The sequence below is a fragment of the Paramormyrops kingsleyae genome, chromosome 21 (assembly GCF_048594095.1).
Source record: "Paramormyrops kingsleyae isolate MSU_618 chromosome 21, PKINGS_0.4, whole genome shotgun sequence".
Taxonomy (NCBI): domain Eukaryota; kingdom Metazoa; phylum Chordata; class Actinopteri; order Osteoglossiformes; family Mormyridae; genus Paramormyrops; species Paramormyrops kingsleyae.
This window is the reverse complement of record NC_132817.1, coordinates 19,126,799-19,152,053: the sequence shown is the minus strand read 5'-3', so window position 1 is coordinate 19,152,053 and position 25,255 is coordinate 19,126,799. Positions and strand designations below refer to the sequence as shown.

The 25,255-nt window shown below is 43.3% G+C and overlaps 2 protein-coding genes across 4 annotated transcripts in view; both read left to right on the top strand.

Annotated features, from left to right (window-relative positions):
- The first annotated feature begins 77 nt into the window (after nt 1-77).
- LOC111858803 (uncharacterized) lies at nt 78-17,547 on the top strand. Of its 3 annotated transcripts, none has more exons than XM_023840895.2 (13): nt 78-317; nt 10,619-10,756; nt 11,204-11,264; nt 11,450-11,522; nt 11,682-11,785; nt 11,914-12,012; nt 12,193-12,264; nt 13,109-13,177; nt 13,291-13,381; nt 14,236-14,301; nt 15,135-15,234; nt 15,726-15,833; nt 17,218-17,547. In XM_023840895.2, exons 1-13 carry the CDS (start codon nt 163-165, stop codon nt 17,231-17,233), a joined length of 1,152 nt encoding a protein of 383 aa, XP_023696663.2. In that variant the 5' UTR covers nt 78-162; the 3' UTR covers nt 17,234-17,547. The 3 variants fall into 3 exon arrangements, with proteins under 3 accessions (XP_023696663.2, XP_023696665.2, XP_023696666.2); XM_023840897.2 differs by lacking the exon at nt 78-317 and adding an exon at nt 6,931-7,049; XM_023840898.2 differs by lacking the exon at nt 78-317 and adding an exon at nt 8,433-8,834.
- Nucleotides 17,548-17,687: 140 nt separating this feature from the next.
- Nucleotides 17,688-25,255, top strand: part of LOC111858789 (uncharacterized) — a 58,996-nt gene continuing 51,428 nt past the window's right edge. Inside the window, exons 1-5 of the mRNA XM_023840877.2 lie at nt 17,688-21,824; nt 22,425-22,475; nt 23,704-23,864; nt 24,353-24,423; nt 24,909-25,074. Coding sequence (XP_023696645.2) covers nt 21,638-21,824; nt 22,425-22,475; nt 23,704-23,864; nt 24,353-24,423; nt 24,909-25,074 — 636 coding nt within the window. The 5' untranslated portion in view covers nt 17,688-21,637. The remainder of the gene's footprint in view (nt 21,825-22,424; nt 22,476-23,703; nt 23,865-24,352; nt 24,424-24,908; nt 25,075-25,255) is intronic.

Genomic DNA, 25,255 nt, shown 5'->3' with positions numbered 1-25,255 from the left:
CCAATGTGGTTGACTTGTGACGTAAAAGAGGGTATAGCTCAGGAAAAGAGCACGGTGCCAGTGTCTGGGTTCAGCTACACTGCACCTGCCACTGGTCAGCGATCTCAGGCTCATTTAATATACAGAGACTGGGAGCGTCATGCACCATCAGAGAAGCGCGCGATGCAGCGACTGAATGGGGAGGTTATGTGTGGCAGAGGTGGGGGAAGAGGAGCTCCAGGGAGGATGGTGGCCAACAGCAGCATGCGAGTGATGGCCATCCTGCGAAAAATAGACGACAGGGCAGCCAGAACCATAAAGATCTTCGGGAAGGACAGGTACTGATAGACTCTCCATCAAACACAAAGTTCCCGACTTTCACTCGAAAACTAAAACACTGATGCAGCCAATTAACACAAGTTGGTGAAATATGGCTTCAGAGAGAAAAATGCAGAAATATTGTGGATAATTGCATAGTTTGTGTAGATGTCATATAGTCTGCCTGTGCTTGTAAATGATGTCCTTTCCGTGAAGGCCTGTGGCAAATGACTGTACAGTAAATCATCTCAGGAGGGGGAGGGGGGGGGGGGCTGCATCCTTGTCATTGGATTATTATGCCAGAAATGTGGTTAGTGGGATAATTTGGTTTGAAAGCCAACCAAAGTCTTTCTGTCCTAATTTGAGGAAAATGCTTTGAGTTCAGTAGCGATACAACTGACTGTAGATGAATTGTATAAGTGGCTATGTTTTTTTTATTAAACTACTGTAACTACCTGTATCGACAAATGAACAAAATCCAAATGGCATTTAGAGTCTGAATCCGCTAATATAAAATTTTCCTGCATAAGTTACATTGTTGAGCTTGATTATATTGATGAGCCTATATTGTTTTATGTTGAACTACACAAAATCAATCGTACGTCATTGCGGATATGTCTGCATCTTTGGAGTGTTTTTCAGAGACACATTCGTATCCGCTACGTGCAGAAAGGATGCTTCTTATTTAACCTATTCAGGACAACTGGCAATTTAAACAGGGGCTGCAGGTCCTTTCGGAGTGGCCCCTAAGTCAAGCTGGACGTATGAGTGGATTTCATCCATTTTGACTCTTGATGAAAACTGCTCTTGTAATTGCTGAAGTCCTCATTTGCTGTAAGTGCTGGGTTATGGAAAAAGTTCCTAAAGAGCTGAGTGGTTTGGCGTAAATAGCAGTATCTGTTCAGAGTGGAATTGGGAGCTGGCTTGCTCCATCCTCTGAACGACCACAGGGGCTGAGCTAAGGTCAGCAGGGTCAGCTGGGAAATTCCATCTTGGGGGGGGGGGGGGGGGGTTTGTATTCATGAGTGAATCACTGAGCCAGGTGATGGCTTGCGGCAAAGAGCAGACCACATTGCTGTATATTGTATTTGAGTTGGATCGCAACACTGGTATCCCATGCAGGATGTATCCCGGCCTCGTCCCGTGTGGGATACCCCCCCCCCCCATACCCTGACCTCAGGGACCTGCAGACAGTCCATGTGAACTATCCGGTGGGGAGATGGGAGGGACCAGAAATGTGGACCGTCTGCAGGTCACTGAGGACTGGACTGGGGTACAGGAAGGGGATATGGATGGTGGCAACGATTGCCGTTCACGATTATCCATCCACCAACCCATCTTCCAAACTTGTTTATACAGCAGGGGAGGCAGCAAGCCTGGATGAAATGGCAAAGCGTTTCTGACATGGATTTCTAGAACATCTCAAACAAAACTATGCATATGGCGTATTTAACAGACTGACAAAGCCTTATTAAACTGGCAGTGACTAAGTAGGGTTAGTCGATGTGCATGTTCCCATTGATTAGAAGTACAGTATTTAAATGGTTTAATATTGTCGGTCCTGGTGTAGGGTGCAATGCTGTGAAATTCTCTATTAAGGAATTCTCTGGGAAGATGTGAGGCAATTCTTTGGCTGTAGTTCTTCTTTTGGCCTCTAGGTGGTAGTCACAGCTGCTGCATGAAATGCCACAAACGGCAACGCTCTGCTGCATCGCATCCGTCTGTCCAACCGCTTCCCATTACGCTTGTCCAGGTCACAGCAGTATTACCACACTGATTTCAATTTATGAAAAGGGGATTCATGGATAGTGGGAGTTAAAAGGCCTCAATCATATATTTGATTGTATAAATGATTATATTAACATGTATTATGTTTATTAAATTGGAATCGACTTTGTGGTGGTTGTATAATAAATCTTCCTCTGAGCTCTGATCTACTCTTTGCCCCATTTCTCGGTTCCCCCCCGAAGGGAGCCGGGTGGGAACAAAAACGTGGATCTGGGGGTCCCCGCGGACCGTACTGAGAAATATTATATTAGTTTAATCTTACGGCCTGAAGAGCAGTCTGTGGTCGTGATGGTTCTTTCCCAAATCTTGCCTGTCAACTGGGAAAGATGACTGCTGTCAATAAAGATGATGATGAATCCTTCATTGGCCATTTGCAGAAGTCCACTGGAATTCTTGGGGTTACAGCACAGTGTCAGCCAACATGCAGCGCTCCTGGAGCTAGGGGTTAAGGGCCGTGCTCAAGGGCCCAGACACGTGACTATTCCACCGAGGCTGAGGCACAAACCGATGATCTTCCGAATTACGGGTACAGAGACATTGCCCCTATCCTATACTTCTGCGCGTTTTAGCAAGGAGGGTCGCATTTCAATCCTTCCCTTCTCCCACTCAATGCAGTACGCTGTGCTGTTTCCACGGTAACATGGCTTGATGGGGCTGATCGCGTGGGCACGGAGCACGGCTGCAGTCTTACAAGACCCCGCCTGTATGCCGTGCCAGTTGCGAGAGCTGGGAGACTTAACACGCCCCCCCGACCTCCTCCTTCCTCCCCTCCCCTGACCGGCGAGGACCAGGAGGGGTCGCATGTTCCGTCCTCGCGGCCCCGGCGAACATGCAGAGGGTTCGGGCCTCGTGGCATCGGCAGGCCTCCGTGGACGCGCCGGAGCCACCTCTTACGCTGGACTGCCCCAGGTAGGATTGAGATGGCTTTGCATTGCCACAGTTACCATTTACGTGATGCTAGAGGTTCGAGACCAGGAGAATCTTCTGCGATGGTGAATGTTCCCTCTCTGCTTCAGGGCATGCTGTCTCTGTGAAATCAGTATGAGCACCTGTGGTTTAAAGGTGGTAAAATTCAGCTTTTGCTTCCTTTTTCTGAAAAGGAGAATATTAGTCAGATTGTTGAAAATCTGGTGCCAGGTTCACCGTGCCAGAAATTACCCGTAAGTGCAGAGCAGAGTAAAGGGCAGAGCAGGTCACGTGTGTCGTGCTGAAAGCAGAAGAGGCTCAAATGGATCTTTTGAAACAGGTGCAGTGAATTGTTCTCAGTTAGTAGTCATTGTTGGGCATGACATCGCAGGTGACACCTGCAATGGAGTCATCCTCTTAATTTGGAAAATGAACTCAAGTGAAATCCATGAGGTACTGACATTTTTATAACTTGAGGTTTAATTTGCCGAGGTTTAATGGATATGAATTCGGTTGGGCGTTTCCTTTGTTGCCCATTACTGTGACACTGTACCTTCCTGACATTTTCACAGTCGCTGTCACAGACCATTAGTTAGGCGATCAGGTTACTGTCATGCATTTAACTGACTATTACAGTGTATGAATTTTCACTTATAATCAGCCTTCAGAGAAGTACAGTAAAGATGACTGTAAGTGGTTGGCAAGGGGAATAACAAGCGGGCACATCCGGTGAGGTTAGATTAGGGTTAGGGTTAGGGTTAGGTTAGTCCTGTCCCACATACATCATATTTACTACAAGCGATTTACAGGAGTGCACCTAGACTCTGTTGTAAGGTGTGTCGGTGTTATGGGACGTACTGCATGGAACTTCTCAAAGATAGATATAGTTTGTGAGAATACATATGGAAACACTTAAAATTAGTTCACACAACTGCGGTAAGCACACACCTTGTGTCCATCTGAAAGAGCAGGAACCCGTTTCTGAGCAGCGAGTACGTTTTAAGTGTCCCGCTCACCACTTTTGCTCACTGTGTGCTGTGTCATATCTTCCCGCTCGCTCTCTGAAAGCTGTCAGCAGCCATATCTTAATTAAGAACACTACTATTATCATTATTTTTCCACCTGATTTCATGACACACAGAAGAGGCTCAGTTTTCCCGTGATACCATGAACAAACAGCACAGGAATGGTGGAGGCAGAACTCGAACCAGCAACCCCCTGCTACTGTAACGTGATCCTGTAACCTGCTGGGCCTGTTGGTTATAGCACATCTTGCCTTTGAATGACTTTAAGTCCTGGGATCCTTCTTTTAAAAGTGACACAGACCCTTTATTACATCGGCTGGTTGTTAAGTTTACATTATTCATTCGGTTGTTCATCCAAAGTGACACTCATTTGAAAAGGCAGGGTTAGACACTGGACCAATTGGGCATTAAGGGTTTTACTCCAGGGCCCACTGGTGAAATCAGTTTAATAACTGGCACCCTTCTGGTATCTGACACAGCATCCTAACCACACATCACCCCTGTGTGAGATGTGGGGTATGTGCTGAGTATTTCATCATGAGCGAACATCAGACTAACACCATCGTCTAAGTGTGTCACATCACTCAGAACGAGGAGTGACTAGAAGCGGGTGGGTGACACGTGCTGGTGTAAAAACCCTCCGCAGTGGGGGAGTCCTGGGAATGAGGGATTGCCAACCTGGTCCACACATGGAGACTCATCTGTGTCCGTGGGGGAAAACTGTGTAGGTCATGTTTTGAAATACCACGTCTGTTTTTAAAAATAGCATTTTGTCATAATTCACCCACTAGGAATGACTGTACATTCAAGAACAGGAGAAAAATAAGCTGAACCAGTATCTCACATCAGTGGTTTCACTGGGGTCAACAGTGGTGGTTTTGCATTCCCAACAAAAGTGGGCTTATGTTCCTCTGACAATCCTGCACTGTGACTAAGTGATAACTTAAGCAAATTCCTCAGTTTATTTATGATACAAAAGGGGACACAGCAGATGATGTTTCTCGGATCCAGGGACCCCCCCCCCCCCCCTTGTCAACAACTTTTATCGTTATCACCCTACCCTCCCCCCCTCCTTTTCGGGAGCTCTTCCGGAGGCAGACAGCATTTCTGCAGGACATCCAGCCCCATGTGGCCTATATGCATAAAGAGCATGAGGACCAAGATGGCGGAACTTGGAGAGGCAGGGCCAATGCTCCAAATCAGCCATGAAGAGAGGCGACGGGGCAGAGATGAACCCACCAGACCTGCTAGGAGACACGGAGATACCAGTTTTCAGCCACGATACACGTCGCTTTTCATATTTCAAGAAATTTGAGGTGTGACCTGATTTTAACGGCCTGGTCATGCATGTCTGTGATTTGAGCGCCATACTGGACCCACTTTACCTGTCTGCAATGTTTTTTTTTTTCATTGGAAAATGACAGTGAGCAACATGGCACTTTTAAAACATTTTCATAGTGTAAATTACAGGAAGCTGCTCTCCTGTACTGCCTTGTGTCCCTGTTTCCTTATGATATAGTTCTTCAGTCCTGCACTTTGCGTTACGTGACACTCTGAGATGTCACTGCTGGCATGATCTACTGCCACACTGCCCACAACAAGAGGGGTCCTCATTGAACAACCTGACACTAGAATTAACCAGAACACCCATCTGCAGGTTCCTGGAATTATGAGCCCAGAAGAAACATTAAAGGTGTTAATTATGGAAGGGAAGGTGTTGCATTGACTGGGCTGGTATGCTGTGGTTTCAGGTGACAGTCAACCACAAGCTAACTGCAGGACACAACAAGTTCAGAAGAACAAACCAGACCACTGAAGTGTGGTGCGCAGCTTTTTGTTAACCAGACAGGGAATGGGGCCGGCATACGGACCAGGCCGAGTGCTTCTTCAGAGAAATGTTCAACTCGAGAGAAAACGATGCCTAGTCAGCACACTCGAGATTGCCTTGGGGAGTCGGTCAAGGTTAAAGATTCAAATGCAAGGATACTGCAGATAACGGCTGGCCAACTGGGGACCAGCACTCATTTCTCTTCCCCTTTTCTCTCTCTTACCAGTTTGGTTCATTTTCTTAGTTTTTCCTTCTTTTTTCTCATTTCTAACTCCCCGTACACATTTGCTATATCATTGCCATGTCTTTTCCATTACACCAATACCTACCCCAACAAAACATGCCCATTCTTACTGGTAAAATACTCCATGTGCCCTAACAGTCTACACATATATACTGCGAGATAACACCTAATGGCTCAGTTATTGCAATTTTTTGTGTTGAATGTTCTCTTTCCCTTCATTTATTTTTCTTTTCCCTTTCAAATGAATGATCGATTGTTACATGCAGCAGGAAGGTTGCTGCAGCAGCCAATCACCCGCTCAGGTTACCAGTCATACCCCTAATAATGCCCTCCAACATTACCATATGCCACTTCCCAAGCTCACCACAGCCTGTCATGTTCTCCTTGGTTTCAAGGTTCAAGATTCTTTAATTGTCACATGCACTCTGTGATACAGGTACAACATGCAGTGAAATGTATCCTGAACTCTCTATAGACTGTGCAACTGTTACAAAGGATATGAAAAGAAATAAAAAGGAGAAATAATAATTGAATATAATATGGATTTGAAACAGGTACAGTGCTCTTTGGGCCTCCTGCCATCACATGACACGAGATGAGTGAGCACTTTGAACGCGATATCATTCTTCAGATGGAGATCTTGCAAGGCACACACATCTGATAAAGCATTTATCAGGAGTTAGCGCACCCAGGAGTTCCATCACTGGGCTGGAAACCTGCTAACACAGGGTGGAGGTCCAGGGTGGAACTCGACGTGGCAACCTGACGGACAACTGATGGAACTCTGGGCGGGTCTCCACCTCTGTAACCTCCAGCCAACAACCTCAAAGTTCTTAAGGAGGTGAATGAAGTGCACAGACACACAGGCATTGAGAGGAGAGGGAAACTTTGCACGGTTACGGAAGAGCGCCATGAGTCAGCAGAGGGTCATCTGCAGGAAATTCTCCTTGGACAGTAATTTGTAAGTAGCTCCGCACGGCCATGATTGCCCGACAACCCGGACAAATCCAGGTCACCTCTCCAGTTTAGTCACATTATCTAAATTAGCGTCACTTGTATTATTAATGATTTTAATTAAACAACAATATCAGTCCGATAAAATGTGCTTTGTTTGTTATATAATCATGATTTTTTGACCGGTCTTTACTGCTTAGAATTAAATTCAATCCAGTTTGTCACCATTCAGCAATGACAGACAGACACACAGGTTGCAAATTGCCAAAACTCACTCACTCTATTTTTTGTTGCTTTTGAGATGAGACCACCAATGACCTAAAGTCAGACTTCCTCATCATGTTACTGTACTGGGAATCACAATTCACCCAGTTCTCATGTAATCCAAAGAAAAGCGTCTGTTAAATTTCCGAAACTCACTACATCCACAGAAATCTTCTTGATGATGTATCCTGTGGACTGCGTGTGTTTTGGAAATTTTTTCCTCGGTTAAAAGAGAGGTTATTAGTAGAGAGGAAAGGTCATGCCTCTTGTTATCCTTTCTCACCCAGTCTGATTCACTGATTTGCTTTGGTAGGAAAGAGAGCAGGTTAGTTTGCATATGTTCCACAGAAAGTGGCACCAGCAGACTGAGATCACACTTTCAAAGCATTCGGGGATTCATGGAACTGTGGTCACATGTTTCCCTTCCTCATTTCCTCTCCTGGAAAATAATTCCTTTCATTTTTAAGGCAAAGGGGTGTGCCCATTTTTAAATATTTAATCATAGTCTCACACCTGGTAGGCTTACATAACATTTTTTAGATGAATGGAGGGATTATATATATTTTTGTTCAGTCCAGAATAAAGAAGAAAAGCAGATTATTTGCATGCTACAGGTATGTATGCTTTGTTTGTGATGCCACTGTATAGGAAAAGATTAAATCACTCAGGTCCCTTAAGTTTCTAAGTGACTAGGAAGTAGCACATGACGGTACGTGGCCCCATCCAGCATCAATGTTTTGTTTTTGTTCTGTCAACCGTTTACACGTGAGGCGCTTCAGCTCCGCCCACCAGCCAGAAGCAGGCTGGTAGATCCAGTCAATCCGGATCCTTTAGTCTAGCTCTGCTGAGCTCAGGTAACTTCCCCCCCGCCCCCATCGCCTCTCCCTTCAAAGCTAATGGGCCCTGGAGAAGCTGGAAATCAAGAGGCATGATGGGAAATGTATTTCAGTGCTCAGCAAACGTAACCAGAAACTGATGACATTGGACTACACTTACCATCACCCTCTGCAGTGTTGCTGAGTGGCCACAGGCGTCATTGCATTGTGTCAGAAATGACTCACACTGTTTGGCCCGCAGTGGATAGCAGGGAGGAGCCTGTTGTGCATGTCAACACTCGAGAGTTTCACAATGAATACAAAAGGTGTCGAGCCAACCACTCCTGCTGGGAGGGTGGCGTTATGTCACAGCGGTAGGTGATGTGAAATCCTGTTCCATCTCACCTCACGCTCACTCCCTGCAGAGACCGATACCTGGAAGCTGATTTTTTTTTGGGGGGGGGGAGTCCAGAAAGAGTTGGTCACCAGGTCAAGCTTTTTGATTCTGATCCACCCTGGCATTCCTGCAGCATATTGATTCACACTTGTCTCGGGTCAGGACCAAACGGTAGTGCCCAGTCTGGTCGCTTCTGAACATGAAGTTGAAGGCGTGTAGCTGAAGAGAAAAATACACGAGCTTCTCTGATCCGATGTGAAATGAGGATGTCTGCTGCCGTAGGTTTTTGGTCGGGTAAAGGACAGCGTGTCTTCAGGTGAGCAAGGTGGAGGTAGGCCTACCAGGTGCGACAAAATTCCTAACATGCGTGTGCATGCACATGTGATGGCTTTTCTTTCTGGTGAGAGAAATATATGCGAAAACATTTATCTTGGCATGGTCTGTTTATTTCTTTTTCTCAGTTTATAAAAATTGTAAAAAAAAATTTTAAAGCTATCTGTTGGATTTTGAAGTAATTATGTGGCTTCACCAACAAGACATATTTAATATATAACTACTAATGATAATGCGACTACTTGAGATGATAAGAGTCTATAAATATTCCCTTTTAAACAAGGACTAAAGATAAATGTGGAGTTTTAGCTGTTTAAAGAACTCTCTTTCTTTCCTGTTACCGGAAAGGGGGCGGCTTTACGATACACTCGCATTACAGCCACTTCTCCTGTTCTCTTTTTGGGTTTTGGCTTATCGCTTGTTCAGCTCTAGTGTAACCCTAGCTGCCCTCTAGACCCTTCTCATTCATTACACGGCCCCTAACAAGCACGCATCTACTATGATCTGAAGGCGATGACGTTGGCAAACCGCTCGCGGAGTTAACCTGACGTCTCCAGAGTCCTGATTCTGGGCACGGTTCCACGGTGCTAGGATGAGACATGTGAGGGGAAACATCAGCTCGAAGTGCCAGGTTGTCCATGCCGACAAGGAGTTCCCACTCTGACTCAAGAGGACAGCGAGATGGTGTGCAATCGAAGGTCGTGAGTTGCAGCGGCTTCAACAGTAAAGGACAGTGAAGAAGGATGAAGGGATCAGCCGGTCCTTCACTTTCATTGGCTGCACTTATTGATATGGCAGCAGTATTATTGGTTCATTTACCATGAGATAGCTGATGTATGGTCCAGCTCTAAAGCTCCTCCCACCTGTACAGAGGTCCAGAGCTCTGAGTAGAATAAGGGCGCTTTTGCCCCACACTAGCTACCATACTTCTTGTACTTCAAGGTGTTGGTTTTCCACCCCATAAAAACTGGTACCGGCGCTGAATGACATCACAACACAAGGCCAAGTATTGAATTAAAAAAATGGCTCTAGTAAATTATATGGCCGGACGATGAGCAATATTAAAACATCGCATGTTATGTACGCACAATTCTTCAGCTACATCGCTAGTCAACTACATTGAGATCAGATTTTTTCGTACCTTCAGACTGTAGGGGCATTATAGTGCATGGTCAATGGAAAAGGGAAAGTGCTGACAGTGCTGTACCAAATATACGGGACCTGGTGCGCTGTAAAAGTGTCCTTTGAATGCGAAGGGCACAGAAGCTATGACAAGGTGTATGATTTGTACTTTAATAGTGGTGGAAAGTTCAGGTCCAGAATGTACAAATCTAGACGAAGCTTTTGTTTCAACCAACCAGTCGAGTATAAAGAGTCACATTCAGAGAGTACTCAACTGGTTAGTTAAAACAAAATCTCTGGTCTGGATTTGTACTGTCTGGCTGAACTTCCAGCTCTGTTTAAAACTGAAAGGCTACCATGCTTGGATAAATATTTCAGTTCTTCTTGTTCTTTGACTGGTTTGTTTCCTTGTTCGAAAGACTCATCCAGCTGTTTCGCATTAACTGACATTAGGTAATACATGCATGATCATAGGAGACTAACCAATCAGCAACAGCAAGAATTCAGTCCTTAAGTAAAATCCAGGTGCTTTTTTGAAAAGGTAGTTTAGACATCCTGACCTAGCTCAAAGTGTCCTCCCTGACATGGATTAACTGGCCATCCTGTGTACGATGACAAGATGGACGTGTGTTTATTTCTTTACAGCTCCACTGTGGATGGCGGGAAGCTGAAGAAGAGCAAAAGTAAGAAGGTGTTTGAACCCAGGAAGACCTGTAGCCTAGAGGAATCCCAGCTGGGTGTTCAGGACCTTAGCAAGAATTCTTCCAAGTTTTTCCCCAGCAGGTCAGTGGTCTTTGAGGGCTCCACTCATGGGTCACCTTCACAGACTTTGTCTATATCTTGCCTTGCCTACGATTTTCTGGGGCATACTATCAGTCTTCCTTCATTTTGGTGTTTCTGGCTTTACTTTTGATGAAAAACGTCAATGAACTGCAGAAGCCTGATGTCTATTCAGAGTTGCAAATTTCAGATTCAGAAAATAAAAATCAAGATTTTGTTTCAACCAATCAGTTATGCATAGGTTATAGAGGTAGAAAGAGTCACAATCACATAGTACTCAATTGCTTGGTTGACACAAAATCTTGGTCTGGATTTTTGTTCTCTGGACCTGAAATTTCCACCTCTACGTCTTTTCCTTTTTCTTCCATTTTCTTTTATTTTGAATAAAAAATGGTCCAAATGATGTGAAACGTAGTCTTTATGGCAGACACCTGTGTTGTCTTACTACAGGTCTCTGACAGTGGAGTCAGACTCACACAATGAGAAGCCAGACGGTTCTTCCACTCGCAATGTATGTCAGTTTAAATTGCTACTAAATGATTAACAGCCGGCTCTTCATAAAGAACAATATTGTCACAATTTTGACACGTTGCCACCTGCTTATCACTGCTGTATTTCAAGGGAAGGTGGTACCTCTAATTTGAAAACTCTGCCCTGGTGCAAACTTCATTCATATGTTTCATTTTCTGTTCACAGAGTATCACAAAGCACAGCAAAACATTCCACAAGCTGTTTCGAGACATCTCTGAAAATGAAAACCTGATTCAAGGTGAGCTGACCACCGACAGGCCACTGTTTTTCCATCCACCACGCAAAGGCTTAAAATAGAACAGCTTAAACCCAGACTGTGATAGTCAGGTGCAAAGGGCAGCAGCTACGATGTGCTTTCTGATGGCAAACACAATGCTGGCCTTTTTATTTTGTTCAGCCTTCACCTGTGCCCTACTGAAGGAGGTTCTCTACCATGGCAAGCTCTATGTGTCTGAGAACCATGTGTGTTTCCACTCATCAGTGCTGCTCAAGGACACCAAGGTAGAACCTTGAACTCTGACTTGTTGTAATCCAGTCATCTGATCATGGACAGAGCAAAATCCAGATATCCAGCCTTGACATCCAGTCGCCTAAATTCCTGAATTGTCTGTCACGTTAATTAATCGAAGGTGGTGGTTCCGGTGGCTGCAGTGGGGAGTGTGAAGAAGCAGAACACGGCCCTGCTGTTGCCGAACGCTTTGTCCATTCGAACCATGGATGGCGAGAAGGTCTCTGTTTATACGACAGCAAATCCCTCTGAACAATATAGCAATAATGACTGTTTTTGTGGCCATTCTGATGACTCATAATAGATTGAGTGCTAGCATAAGTAACAGTTACAGAACTCATGTTAGATACATGCTACAAACTGATGGCTGACTGAATCCTGTTGTCTTTGTGATTCTCAGTACTTGTTTGTGTCTCTGCGGAACCGGGAATCCTGCTACAAGCTGGTCTGCTCTGTGTGTCTTCATTTGGAGGTGTGTACTGCTTTGACAGAGCATTAACCCACCAAAATAACTAGCATCTCAGGCCCTCTTCTCACTTAGTTAGCAACAGGCTAATAATTACAGGTTATTAGCAGCAAGCTAATAATTACAGGTTCAGAGTTGCCAGCGCTCATGCATCTGGCAAAACATTCACGCTTTTAGACTCTCATGCTAACACAAGGAATCTTATAGCAAATGTATATTATTCTATTATAAACCTAAAATTAGCAACACCAAAAGCATCTGGGTAGTTTTCAAACCCTACAGACTATTTACAAGGTAATAAAAATCTTATATACATATAAGTGTAAATGCAGACTAGTCTCGAATTGAAAAACTCACTCAAGCCAGCTGACCAAAGTTTGCTACCCTGCCAGGTCTAGTATCTCACTCTTTGCTCTCTGTGACTTAGCAACGGGCTAATAATCACAGGTTACAAGTATTCCAGTCTTTGCTCACCGTGAGTTAGCAACAGGCTACTAATCACAGGTTACTAGCATCCAGTCTTTGCTCTTTATGAGTTAGCAACAGACTGTTACTGTCACGGGTCACTAGTATCCCAGTCTCTGTGACTTAGCAACAGGCTGTTACTGTCACGGGTCATTAGCATCCTAGTTTCTGTGACTTAGCAACAGGCTGTTATAGTCACTGGTCATTAGCATCCTAGTTTCTGTGACTTAGCAACAGGCTGTTACTGTCACGGGTCATTAGCATCCTAGTTTCTGTGACTTAGCAACAGGCTGTTATAGTCACTGGTCATTAGTATCCCAGTCTCTGTGACATTGGTTTGTTCTGATCATGGGTCACTAGCATCCTTGTCTCTTTTGGTCTGTAGACTGGGAGTAACAACAACAGCCCACAGGTGTCGTCTGCAGAGAACAGCATTGACAGCATCCGGGATGGGGTAAGCCAGCCCGTGTCCGTCAATGTTTTTATTTATTTTTTATAGCACTTTAGCAGCCATTGAAGATGAATGATATTTCACCTACTGATGGGCTCCCACTACGTGTTCCACAGCCCCTCAGTCTGTCTGGAGTAGAAGACAATATTTTCCCTGTGGAAGAGGAAAACTCCAGTTCCCAACAGGGGTTGACCAGATTGGACAGAGGTGAGTCAGTGGTAAAGCAGCATTTGCCAACTGTCACACACCTGACATGACACCCACGTTTTCAGACTCTCACGCACAAAACCGTACAACAAATCTATATTATTCCATTACAAAAGTGTTGCCATTTGTCCACCCACCAGACTATTTACACGGTAATAAGCCTGTTACATACATATACATGTGTGTGCAGACTTGTCTCAGACTCCAGCCAGCTGACTAAACTTGGCATCCCTGGGTGAAGTTCAGGGATGTGATAGTTGCTAGTCAACATGAAAACACACACAAAACATACAGCCTCATCTCACGCCCAGAAGCAAAAGCACCAAGAAAAACCATCAATCTATTTTCTAATAGCTTATACAGTACAGGGTTGTGGGGAATAGCAATGACAATAATAATGATTAAGACATTTAGATTTGATGGATTTTTTAATATGATTTTGATCTACTTTCAAGGAATCCCACATTTGCAAAATTGGATGAATAGCATTTACCGTTAAATTTTAAAACTAAAAATAATGTCAGAAAAATAATAAAAAGAAAGTGCTTCTATATACAATTATGTTTTATGTATAATATTCATTTTCAGTGCTTGCTGGATGAATTTGAGAGCAACTATATTTTTACTATATTTTTATTTATGTTTAAACACCACCCTAGAATCTGTGGTGAAAGATGATAGATTCCTTTAAAAAGCATTTTAAAAACACTTTGCATTTGTTGTGTAGTTAATCTGTGGGTCTGCATGCAGATACATAAGTGACCATGTTCCCTTCTTGGTCTCCACTGTCAGGTGTTCTGTGACAGGAATCGCACGGCACTGTTGTCATGTAATGGTTTTGGTTCCATCCTCAGACACGGTGTCAGATGGGAGCGAAAGCAGCCGGGAGCAGGAAGTGAGCTCGTCAGATGACAGCAGAGGTACATAGCATGCACACATGCATGTGGACACAGTACTGCTTTACTTGTGGGAATTTCCCATGCACTTCCTGTGAAACTAGTCTATCTTCTCCGGCTGAACTAAAAAAACAGGGCATAATATGGTAAGAAAGGCTAAGTTCTGGAATATTTTCTGTCAAAATGATGACAAAACGCGGAAGCTTTGAAAAGAGGCAAGAACAGTGAAAGTGCCTTCAAATGCACAGTCAAGCTCAGGTTTTCAGGAGTAGAAGAAAAACGGCATCCAACACTCACATACACACAACTTATGCTACTCTAACATTCAGGCAAAGAATATAGTACACAAATAACACGCACAAAACAATACCCATGCAATGTGCTTGTAGTGCTGTTGCTATAGCAAATGTGTTGCTATACTTTGCTATACTATAGAGATGGAAACACCAGATACTCACAGAATACAAACAAGACTAAGTGTCAGACTTCACATTTAATATTAATGTCTGAGTAATGAGGGATGGTGCAAACCTGTGACACCAAATTAAAAAAAATTAGTCCAGTTTTGTCAGTTGCGTAAATAAAGCTCTTGCAAATCATTTCTGAGTAAACCTATTGTCTACACCAAAGCAGCTGTTTATGAAAACAAAATAATTCATGAAGGTTATGTGATTGGCAGGAAGCAAACTGAAACTTGGGTAGCTGCTTTGGTTCAGAATTGCAAATTGTTTATTAAGAATGACTTTTACGGCTGCAAGTATTTTACAAAACCACCAAATAAATACCTGTCTTATGAGGTTACTACAGTAACTGGTGTAATAAGGTACTAATAGATTCTAACATTCCTCCCTGGACAGGTAATTCCTGGGTTTGGACCATGACTGAGAGGGTAAAATCTGCTCTAGTCCAGAGAGAGACCAATAACTTCAATGTCCTCGTCTTCATCTACCTCATTCTGTGAGTGTCATTTACTCTGCTTCCTTGGTTATGGACTGTCATTATCGACTTTCACTGGTCAACCCCAAAAGCAAGGTCCCACAAAGAAAAATGCAACACTCATGATTATTAATGATGCTGCCCAACAACAGTTACCAGTTATATGCGGGTAGTATCAGGTATTACCACACGTGATCCTGTTATGCAGTTATTGTAAATTTACTAAACTCAATTCAACGTACATGAAATGAAAACAAGGGCTAAAACCTAAAGACAGATGTGTTGAATGATATTGTACATACTTTTTTGTATGTACTGGAAATAGTTCTAGAGATGATTTCTTTCTAGATTGTCCGTATAAGTATGTTGATTTTCCGGATTGTTCTGAAGCGGGAGGAGTTGGACTGTGGCAGGGAGGATTGTTTGTGTTTGTCTGATGGGTTTGGTTACCTGAAAAGTGAACATGCAGAGTGTGTCTGGCCTGACTGGAGCACTTCTGCTCACGCCCACAGGGTGGTGCTACTCCTGCTGTCTTCGGGGTACATCGGGCTACGCATCGTGGCCTTGGAGGAGCAGCTCAGCTCCATGGGCGCCTTGCCCCATTTCTCCCTGTCAGAAGAGTAAGTGCCCCTGAAACCAGTTGAAACCTTACGGGAATCAGACTTTTTTTGTCAAATGATATACTTTGGTCAGCTCGGGCTTATTTTAAATACAGACGCTCCTCTACTTACGAACTTTCAATTTACGAACTTTCAGACATACGAACGAAGAGGACTGTAAGTCGAAATTACGTTCACTGGGCTCCCGTTTCCTGTCCGCAACATCAATTTTTTTTTTCTGTGCGCCAGTTCCGCCTAGTACGACTTCTGGCCGCTACTCCCGCCGCGCAGCAGCGTAGCGTGCGTACTCCCAGCATCCTAGTTCTTAGTACTTGTGTATACCCTTAAAATGATATACGTATATGTATATGAATAACGACATACAAATAATTCAAATTACGAACGGCCATTCGGAACGTATCTCATTCGTAAGTAGAGGAGCGTCTGTATACTATATAAATAAATACTACTTACTTTACTTGACATATAAAGGAAATATAATAGGCACACAAGACGGGGACAACCATGCCTTTGTGCGGCCCTGACTGCATAGGTAACACCTCAGTAACTTCAGTAACAATCAGTTCAAGGCTTGACCAGTAGAAGTGCTTAGAAGTTGCATGAATGGTAAGATGTATTATTAAAATCACTCTGCAGATACATGTCGGTTGAGTCCAATGTACAACCCTGTTTCTGCTGGGATTCTGCGTAGAATATTAATAAAAACAGTACTCAAACTGAACATATATTTGTCATAAAACAATAGCACTTCCCAGTTTCAACATTTGATATGCAGTCTTCTATTTTCAATTAAATATGGGTTTATATGATTTGCAAATCATTGCATTCTATTTTTGTTTACATTTTACACAACGTCCCAAATTCTTTGGAAACTAGGTTGTATATAATTACAACACTGCCTCTACCCCCCCCCCCCCCCCCAGAGATGTCTGAAGGTCAACACACCCCTCTTCCGTAGCGAGCAGTTCATTCCTCCAACCGATTGTTGAAAATCATTTAAAGAAAAGCATGCAATAGGGCGTGCTCCATAACGGCTGCCTTTTGTCACGTGACCTCCTTCTGCTCCTCACTCCTCCTTTTCCCTAACGTACACATATTTGGTCCCGTCACCTGAACAAGTTTGAAAATGCAACCGACAAGAGAACAGTTAGAGGTTGTGGTGACGCACTACGCCCTGGGGGGTATATTTGCATGCGGAAGCGGTGTTAATTTCATCTGTCATGTGTGTAACGTGACCCGACATGAACCCTTCTCTGGTATCTTTATCGCCATCAGTAAAATTCATATTTTGCATTTTTCCTGCATTCAATCTTATTGTATTTCAGCCAGATACAGTATGTGTGGGGCATCCTCTGTGACCTGGCCACCTCTTCATTATTTCCAGGTACAAGGACACATAAGGGTTTGGCCTACAGACTCCAGAGGACATCCCAGGGAAGACCAAAGGACGATCCATGGACGATCACTGGGCCCAGGTCCACATCTGGAGGACCTGTCCACCAGCTTAGTAATTTCAGTGGTGTTTGAAAGCGCTTCAGCAGGAACTGACCCCCACCCTACTTGGGCTGAGGTGGGGGTGACAGAGGCCACCACCGGCAGACAGCTGGCCTGTCTGCCCCCTTTTGGCGAACCTGACGTCATCACCAGCCTCAGTACCAGTGGGCATTCTGTTGCCAAAATGGGTTCCTCAAATATACATATATTTTTAAACCAACCTGAGAGTTGTGGTCCTTTTCCGTTAAGTTCTCCTTTTCTTTAGAGAGAGCCAAAAGACAGGTAAGCACCCCCTCGCCCCGAGCGTCTCTCCAGGGTGATTAATTAATGGCTAACGTGTGCGATGTCTCACGCCGTCTCGCGCGCGCCGCTGCCGTCTCATGTTACGTGGCGTGACCGAGCAGGTGGAGGCACGCCCTGGAGACTTTCTCCGGGGGGGGGACGATAAAACGGAGCGACGGGGCTGGCCGCATGCCATTCCCCCAGAAGATAAAATACACGCAAGTATTTCAGAATGTTCTGGACAGATAAGGCTGAACACTTTTGCAAAACGTCTGCTTTGTATTTACCGTTTTTCTGTAACGTGCTTAAAACGTGGTTTCGACGGGAATCTCAGCTTTTCAAGCCAGAGAAATGGAACAAATTTTGTTTCCGACGATTATTACAGTACTACAAGAACTGCACTAATCCCACGTTTAACTTGGCAGTTATTATTATTTTTTAACTAATATAATAACAATTAAAATGTAAAACTGCTAAAAGTCTCCTGAGGTTTATATTTTTTTTCCTTCAAATTTAACTGTTAGGTTCCACTGCAGATAGTCAATCTTTTCAAATTGATCCAAAAGAATGTGATTTACTGAAACAATGATAGCTATAACATTATTAATAACAATATAGGAATAGTATTATCTGATTCAACTAAGTATTGGTACATTATCTTAATATGTGAACGCATGCAGATTTATATGATCGTACAACTGGGTGTTGTTGAATGTAATGCAATTTACGTTGGAGGACCATGAAAGTTGAGGATGAATACAGCCGTCAGCGCCATCTGGTGATTATTATTCGAATTTTTTTTTGATTCAGTGCCGTTTACAGTTGTTGGCAAAATAAGGTAAACGCAAGAATGTCTTTCAGTCAGGTGCAACTATAATAGATCTTTTGGAAGAAGATGCCGCCCGCTGCACCGTTTTTTAACATCGATATGGTCAGGTGAAGTTATGGATTTTCATTCCTCCATGCCAACATTCCACATTTTACTCGTTTGAACCTTTTTGCCTCCATTCCTTTGATTCTCACGCCTTCTGTGTTATACTGAGTGATAGTTATTGATGTCACCCCTTTCCCACTGGCTTTGGTTTTGTGGGTGTAGCTGGGTGGCAGTTTTGTGGCTGGGGCCCGTGACTCCAGAGAGGTGCCTACAATCTTGGTCTGAGCGTCTTTGGGCCCCTGTGCCGATTGACTTCAGCCTTTTCTCTGAGTCTCTTTGCACTCGGCACTCAGATACATTTTTTTCTTGTTTAAGTTACATGCACTTTTTCCCTCGTGTTTTTTTTCTGTGAACAGAAATGTTTCCTGTAACTGTGCTTGAATAAATATCTGTTCAGTGGCTTTTCCTGGTCCTGAAAGCCAACTCTCTGTAGTCGCCTGTAGAGTCAGGCAAAAAAAATACTAAAATATGAAGAAACTTTTTCTTTTTTTTGTGACCGAAGGTGCATTTTCTGCCAGTCAAATTTCAATCTGAGGAGAGAGTAATAGAATCTGGTCTCTTGGTCAAATCTTCTTAATCAGTGATATTCCTGACTAGTTGCGAGTAATGACACGTGCTGCCTGCACTGTCCGTCTGACCGCTCTGTCTCCTCCCTCACGTGCCCATAATAGGTCACACCTGAAGCTTGTTGCCCCATGTTAATCTGTGTATTTAAGTGCCTGTTCGTCTCGTCCTCGCTGGTCCGGTACATTGACGTCGTAACCCTCATGCTGCCTGTGCCCTGCCTTCCTCCTTCCCTCTTGTTTTGATCCTTCGCAGTCTGGTTTATTTACTTCATGTTTCATTTTTTGTGAGTTTAATAAAACCCCTCTTTGTTTTGCGGCCACACCTGCCCTTGAGTCCTTTATCCCATTCGGCACAACAGTGTGTGTGTGTGTGTGTGTGTGAGCGGGTTTACCTATCCTTATGGGGACATAATGTCCCCATAACGTGATAAATATCCGTTTTTTTTCCCTTATGGGGACCGGTTTCCTGGGGTTAAGGTTGTCATAGTTAGCGTTAGCATTTTTCCCATTGAAATGAATGAGCGGTCCCCATAAGGATATGTTTACCCTACATGTGCTTGTGTGTGTGTGTGTGTACTGGTAGGGTAACTCGGTGTGTAGCACTGTCTCCTCACAATTTCAGCTTTGGGGGTTTGAATCCTATCTCCGCAACTTGTGTACGGAGTTGATATGTTCTCCATGAGTCAAATGGGTTTCCTCATGCAGTTGAATGACATACAGTGTTTCTCAAACCAGTCATCAGGGACTCCCAGACAGTCTGGTTTTTGCTCCCTCCCAGCTCACAGCGTAGACTGTCTGGCAGGGAGCAAAAACATGGACTGGCTGAGGGTCCCAGAGGACCGGGTTGAGAAACACTAACATACAGTTAGGCTGATTAGCATCGTGAAATTGCCTGTAGTGTGCATGTATGTGCTCACCATTGCACTGGCATCCCATGCAGTGTTTACCCCACCCTGGTGTCCAGAGAAAAGATCCAGACTTGACCAGTAAAAGTGGTTAGAAGATACTTGCATGATAATATGAATAGTATGTCCTGTTTATGATTAATTATTGGGGTCATTCTGCAGACATACTGTATATGTCAGTTGAGTCCAATGTATGTAAATACAACATAAAGAACCATCATTTTGCTTTTGAAGCATCCAGCATCCTTTCCAGTAACACCACTGGGCCATCCACAAAGATCTTACTATCCCGCCAAGTGACCGATATTAATACGACTTTATTAATTCAGGCTAATTTTACATTTGAATGATCTGTAACACAAACTAATAGAATCCTTGAGTCACCATCAATAGTGGTTAAAATGATGCATTTTCACTCTATTAATCCTGACTTTCTGGCAGGTAGTCAGTGCACTATGCATATAGACCTTTTTCTACAGCTCATAATCACCGTCCTACTCTGATTCATCACTTTTTAAGGTAACGTTCACATAAATATTTGCTTTTGCTAACAATATTCATATTTAGCCCAGCTGCTAATGATCATAACAACTTCATCAGAAGATTTCAGGTAACTTTTACTGGTTACTGATAAAGTAATAATGCTTCATTTCCAGGTAAGTGGTATGAGGTTATTTCATCACTAAAAGCAAATGGAGTATTTAGATTTTATATGTAATATATTTAAGCTATATATATACACACACACACACACAGAACAATAAAAATACATTTCTGCTTGAATGTCATGTTCGTCAGCCTGGATACAATCTTACGTGACGTATCTTTTGTTGTGCAGTAAGAGTTGGCTGAAGTTTATTTTTCCCTGCCAGTAATTTTGTAAATTGAGTGTGTCAGCACTCCCCTGAATCACCAAAAGCCGTATCAGATAAGCATGGCGCCCTGATGAGAGTGACGGCGGGTACTGATGCAGGGCTGCCAACGTTCACGCATCTGGCATGTCGCTCATGCTTTCACACTTTCACTCACAAAATCGTACAGCAAATCTACATTATTCCATTATTAACCTAAAATTAGCTACATCAAAAATATTGGAGTAGTTTGCAAACCCTATAGATTATTTATAAGGTAACAAAACTATTACATACATGTAAATGCGTGTGCAGCCTGGTCTCAAATAGAAAATCTCACCCCAGCCAGCCAGCTGACCAAAGTTGGCAACTCTGTTTGTGTGGCTACACTTCATCTGAATCACCCATTTTAGCACATAACCAGTAACCAGTTTTATTTTATTCTGGGTTGTGACAGTCAGCATAGGTATTGCCATTATCTGTCATGACATGATGATTATAACAGTTAATTAAATGCTTCAAATTAAACATTTCCCTTATGATCTGTATGCAAAGCTATAGGATTTGTACATTTCAAAGTTGGGGGTCTCTTAATAACATGAAAGAATCAAGCAGATCCCCTTTAAACTTGACTTTAAAGTACACTGAGAATCATTTTCATGCTGGTTAAGGGGCCTCCTGATTGGCACAGATGAAGCTTCACTGTTCGGTCAGCTGACCCGCTCCCTCGGTGCTCCCGAGCCCCCTGATTGGCCGGTGAGGCCCATGCAGCATGCTGGATTCAGGTCGGTGTGGCAGACAGGCAGGCCCATTCACAAGTCACTGCTTCCATTGGCGCTTGTTCCCCTGCCTGCTTTCATGTGGAGCTGCAGACCGAAGGTACAGCTGCCTCCACACTCCCATAGCTATGTCACTGATGGGACTTCTACTTCTCTCCTTCTTGAGCAGTATCCTCAGTGGTGAGTACCTGTCACGTTGCGTTTGCTGTGTCTCTGCGGATCACTTACTGTCTTGCTTAAAAAACCTGAATAAATAGGCATGTTTGGCATAACACTGCTCACAGACCAGTGCATCAAGTACAGCGGAGCAATTCTATGTCAAATTACCATTTACATGACATTTGCTGTTTAAGTATTTTCCTAAGATAGTGATTGTGAATGTATATATTAAAAATCTACATCTACAAAGACCAACAAATCCAAAATTAATAACAATAATCTGTCCATCCATCAATCTTCTGTAAGCGTTTGTCCTGTTCCAGGTCACAAAATGTAGAATTATAGAATAATAATAATAATAATTTTACTGTCCCTAATAAAGATCCATAGGTATTAATTTCCCACATTATGGTCGGGGGCGTTTGTTCTGTTCTGTTCCGTCTTGTTTTTTATTTAAAAAAAATCTCTAATAAAAATTTGGTCACAAGAAAAAATTCCCACATTATGCAAACACAGATAGAGAAAAAGACTGAGGGCAAGTCGATGGCTCTCATTAAGGTTCCGATGGTTTGTTATTGCTGTCCGCAATGGCTGTCCTGCTGTGATGTTGTGTTTTGTCAGGTGTGTGCAGTCCTGGGGAGGCCGACCGGTCCTGCAACGCCGGCTGCTCTGGTGAGAGGAAACTCCTGTTCTGCTTATATTTTGTGTTATTCAGTTTAAATTCTGTGCTCCTTGTTACACATGTGCATGTACAAAATTTGTCTGCATGATTTAAATGTATCCTACCCTGCAATTTAGGGTGCAATAGCTGTCCATTATTCATTCATAGCACCTAGAAAATTTAAAATGATAAGACTCATCGCACATAAATGATGAGCTTTATCTCACTTACTAGTAACTGCAGTGCATGGGACTTTTTGTGGGACTGTGCGTGACTGTTGTATTGTGGCTATACTATGTGGACATGGTCAGCATTAAAGTTAAACAAAAATTAATGCCGTAGTTTAAATGGTCATGTCAGTCTTCATTTTATTGAGCAGTCATCATGTTTTGTAGAAACACACAGTTTTCCCTGTACCGGCGAAATCAAGTACATACCTTAGGCTATTTTTCAAAATTTAATCTACTATAAACTGTAGAATATTACTCATTCATAGAACATTCAGTGCACCCTCATAATTCATAAGTAGCATTTAAGTATACCTGTACCATACGTACCATAACAGTTTTAAATGACATTAATAACAAACACTGAATGATAATATTCAATTCGTATAGTGGTTCGTATAACATTCAATTCATATAATGGTTGTTACATATGTTTCATATGTCAATACATATGAAAGCTGTTAAGATGTTAGGGATATGTTATGTATGCTATGATGTTAAGGTAGACTTCCATGTTGCTTATGAATGCTCTATGAATGCATTATGAAGGTGCACTGAATGTTCTATGAATGCATTATAAAGGCATTATGAAAGTACAGTTAAAGTAAAGCTTTACCAAATACATATTAAAAATTATGCGCGCATCTATGCACAGGTATATAACCATATATTGCACATATATGAATATGCATAAAATTCTACATATATACTATATTGGTCCAAATCATTATTTGGTCTTCTAGACTTTTTAGTATTTTTGGTATTACTATTATTTTTTTAGTATTTTTTTATTAAGTATTATTTTTTTTCTCTATTCTGAAGTAATGTTTATGTAAGGTCTTTCGTGATTGACAGTGTCAGTTCCAGCAAGGATCCAGTATATCAGACCCAGTGCACAGATCCACTCCATGTCAATCAAATGCCCATTCTGTGTATGACACGACGGTGATGCTAAACTCCAGCGTGATGTTAAAATACAGCACCTGACTGTACAGTGTGTTCCTGCTTACAGTGTCTTCTGAGCTGCGCTACCAGCGAGGCATGAGGTACACCTACAGGTACAGCGCAGTGACGACCAGCTCGCTGCCGAGCTCGGCCTCGGAAAGCAGCGGGCTGGCCCTCGACTGCCTGCTCGACATCGACGTGCTTCCCCAGTGCCGGTTCATCATGAAGGTCAGACCCGTCCTGACCTTACATTCTTCCTTCTCTGCATCCAAACGCAATAATTCCATGAGATAATGCTATATTGTTCCTTAGCAATTGGAATGTTTCTTTTGACATAACCCATCATGCTTTGCGTCTGAGACAGACACATACATGTTTACAATTGAGAGCGAAGCTTAGGGTCCTAGTTCCCCTGGAGTTTAAGGGCTTTGATCAAGGCCCAAATGAAGGCATCTGCTGAGGACAGGATTTGAACCGAAAACCATCTGATCACAGACAGAGCCTGTGATCCCCTCCTCACAAAAAAAGCAATGTTAACAGTTTTCTTCCACAGATTTTTGTGGCTATTACATAAAGCGCTCATGTTACAGGGTCATGAGGATTTTCTGTGACATACTGTGCCTGCCAGAAAGGCGTGTGATCGCAGTGCTGAAAACTAGTGATTGCACCTTTAATTTCAGGCTAGGGACTTATTTCGCCTTTTGCTTTATCTGTAGCTGAGGAACTCACAGATGAAGAAGGTTTCTCTGCAGAGGGACAACTCAGCACAGCGCATGAAAAGTTTGCGGTAAAGTTAATGCAGAACCGTTTATCCAGTGGTGCAGTGAAGAGGACCGGATTATGTGTTTTGTCAGAATGCCTCAGGTTCGGCTTCTTTGGGAAGGACGTATTGTCACGGCGATCAAGCGCACTTGCAGAAAATGACACTGGGGACAGGGGGGGTTAACGCTGTCACAGAGGTAAATGGCCAAAGCAGCAATCACAATATGCGCCAGAAGTCATGTCAAATTGGTCCTTTTTGTAAGGCAGCTGTAAGGCAGCTGTAATTTCGAAAAACCAAAACGGAATCAAAAAGACATATAGAAGGATGAAAGAACATGTGATCTCTCCTGAACCTCATACCACGCTGTGATGAGAGTAAAACACAGAAAAAGGCCTCCTGAAAGATAATATACAAGTGACATGGCTGACATTTAGGACACCCTGGATGGGGCAGCGGGCCGCGCAGGTCCCCCCCAGGGGCCGAGGCCCATCTGCTGTTTGTGTTCCCAGGGAGGCGCTGGAGAGGAGCCCCCTGATGTTCTCCCTCCAGGACGGGAAGATCGCTCACGTCTGTCCCCGGGAGGGGGAGGCGACCTGGGCACTGAACATCAAGAGGGCCATACTGAGCATGCTCCAGACCTCCCATACTGGAGAACCCCAGGAAACAGTCAAGGAAGTAAGGTCGAGGGTTCGAAAAGCCAATACACCCCCCCCCCCCCCATAGTTTGCCACAACTATGTTCATTTGGTATCACTTTACAATAAGGCTCCCTTTGCCACATGTAAATGGTAGTAACTCATTAATAAAAAGAAAACAGTGTTGTAACTTGTTTATAATTGTCTATTAATGATTTACAA

Bases quoted from the DNA above. Each gene is read 5' to 3' on its own strand.
- LOC111858803 (XM_023840895.2), top strand. From the start codon at position 163: ATGCAGCGACTGAATGGGGAGGTTATGTGTGGCAGAGGTGGGGGAAGA. The intron at 318-10,618 runs GTACTGATAGAC...ATTTCTTTACAG, and splicing joins AAGATCTTCGGGAAGGACAG to CTCCACTGTGGATGGCGGGA. The intron at 12,265-13,108 runs GTGTGTACTGCT...TTTGGTCTGTAG, and splicing joins CTGTGTGTCTTCATTTGGAG to ACTGGGAGTAACAACAACAG.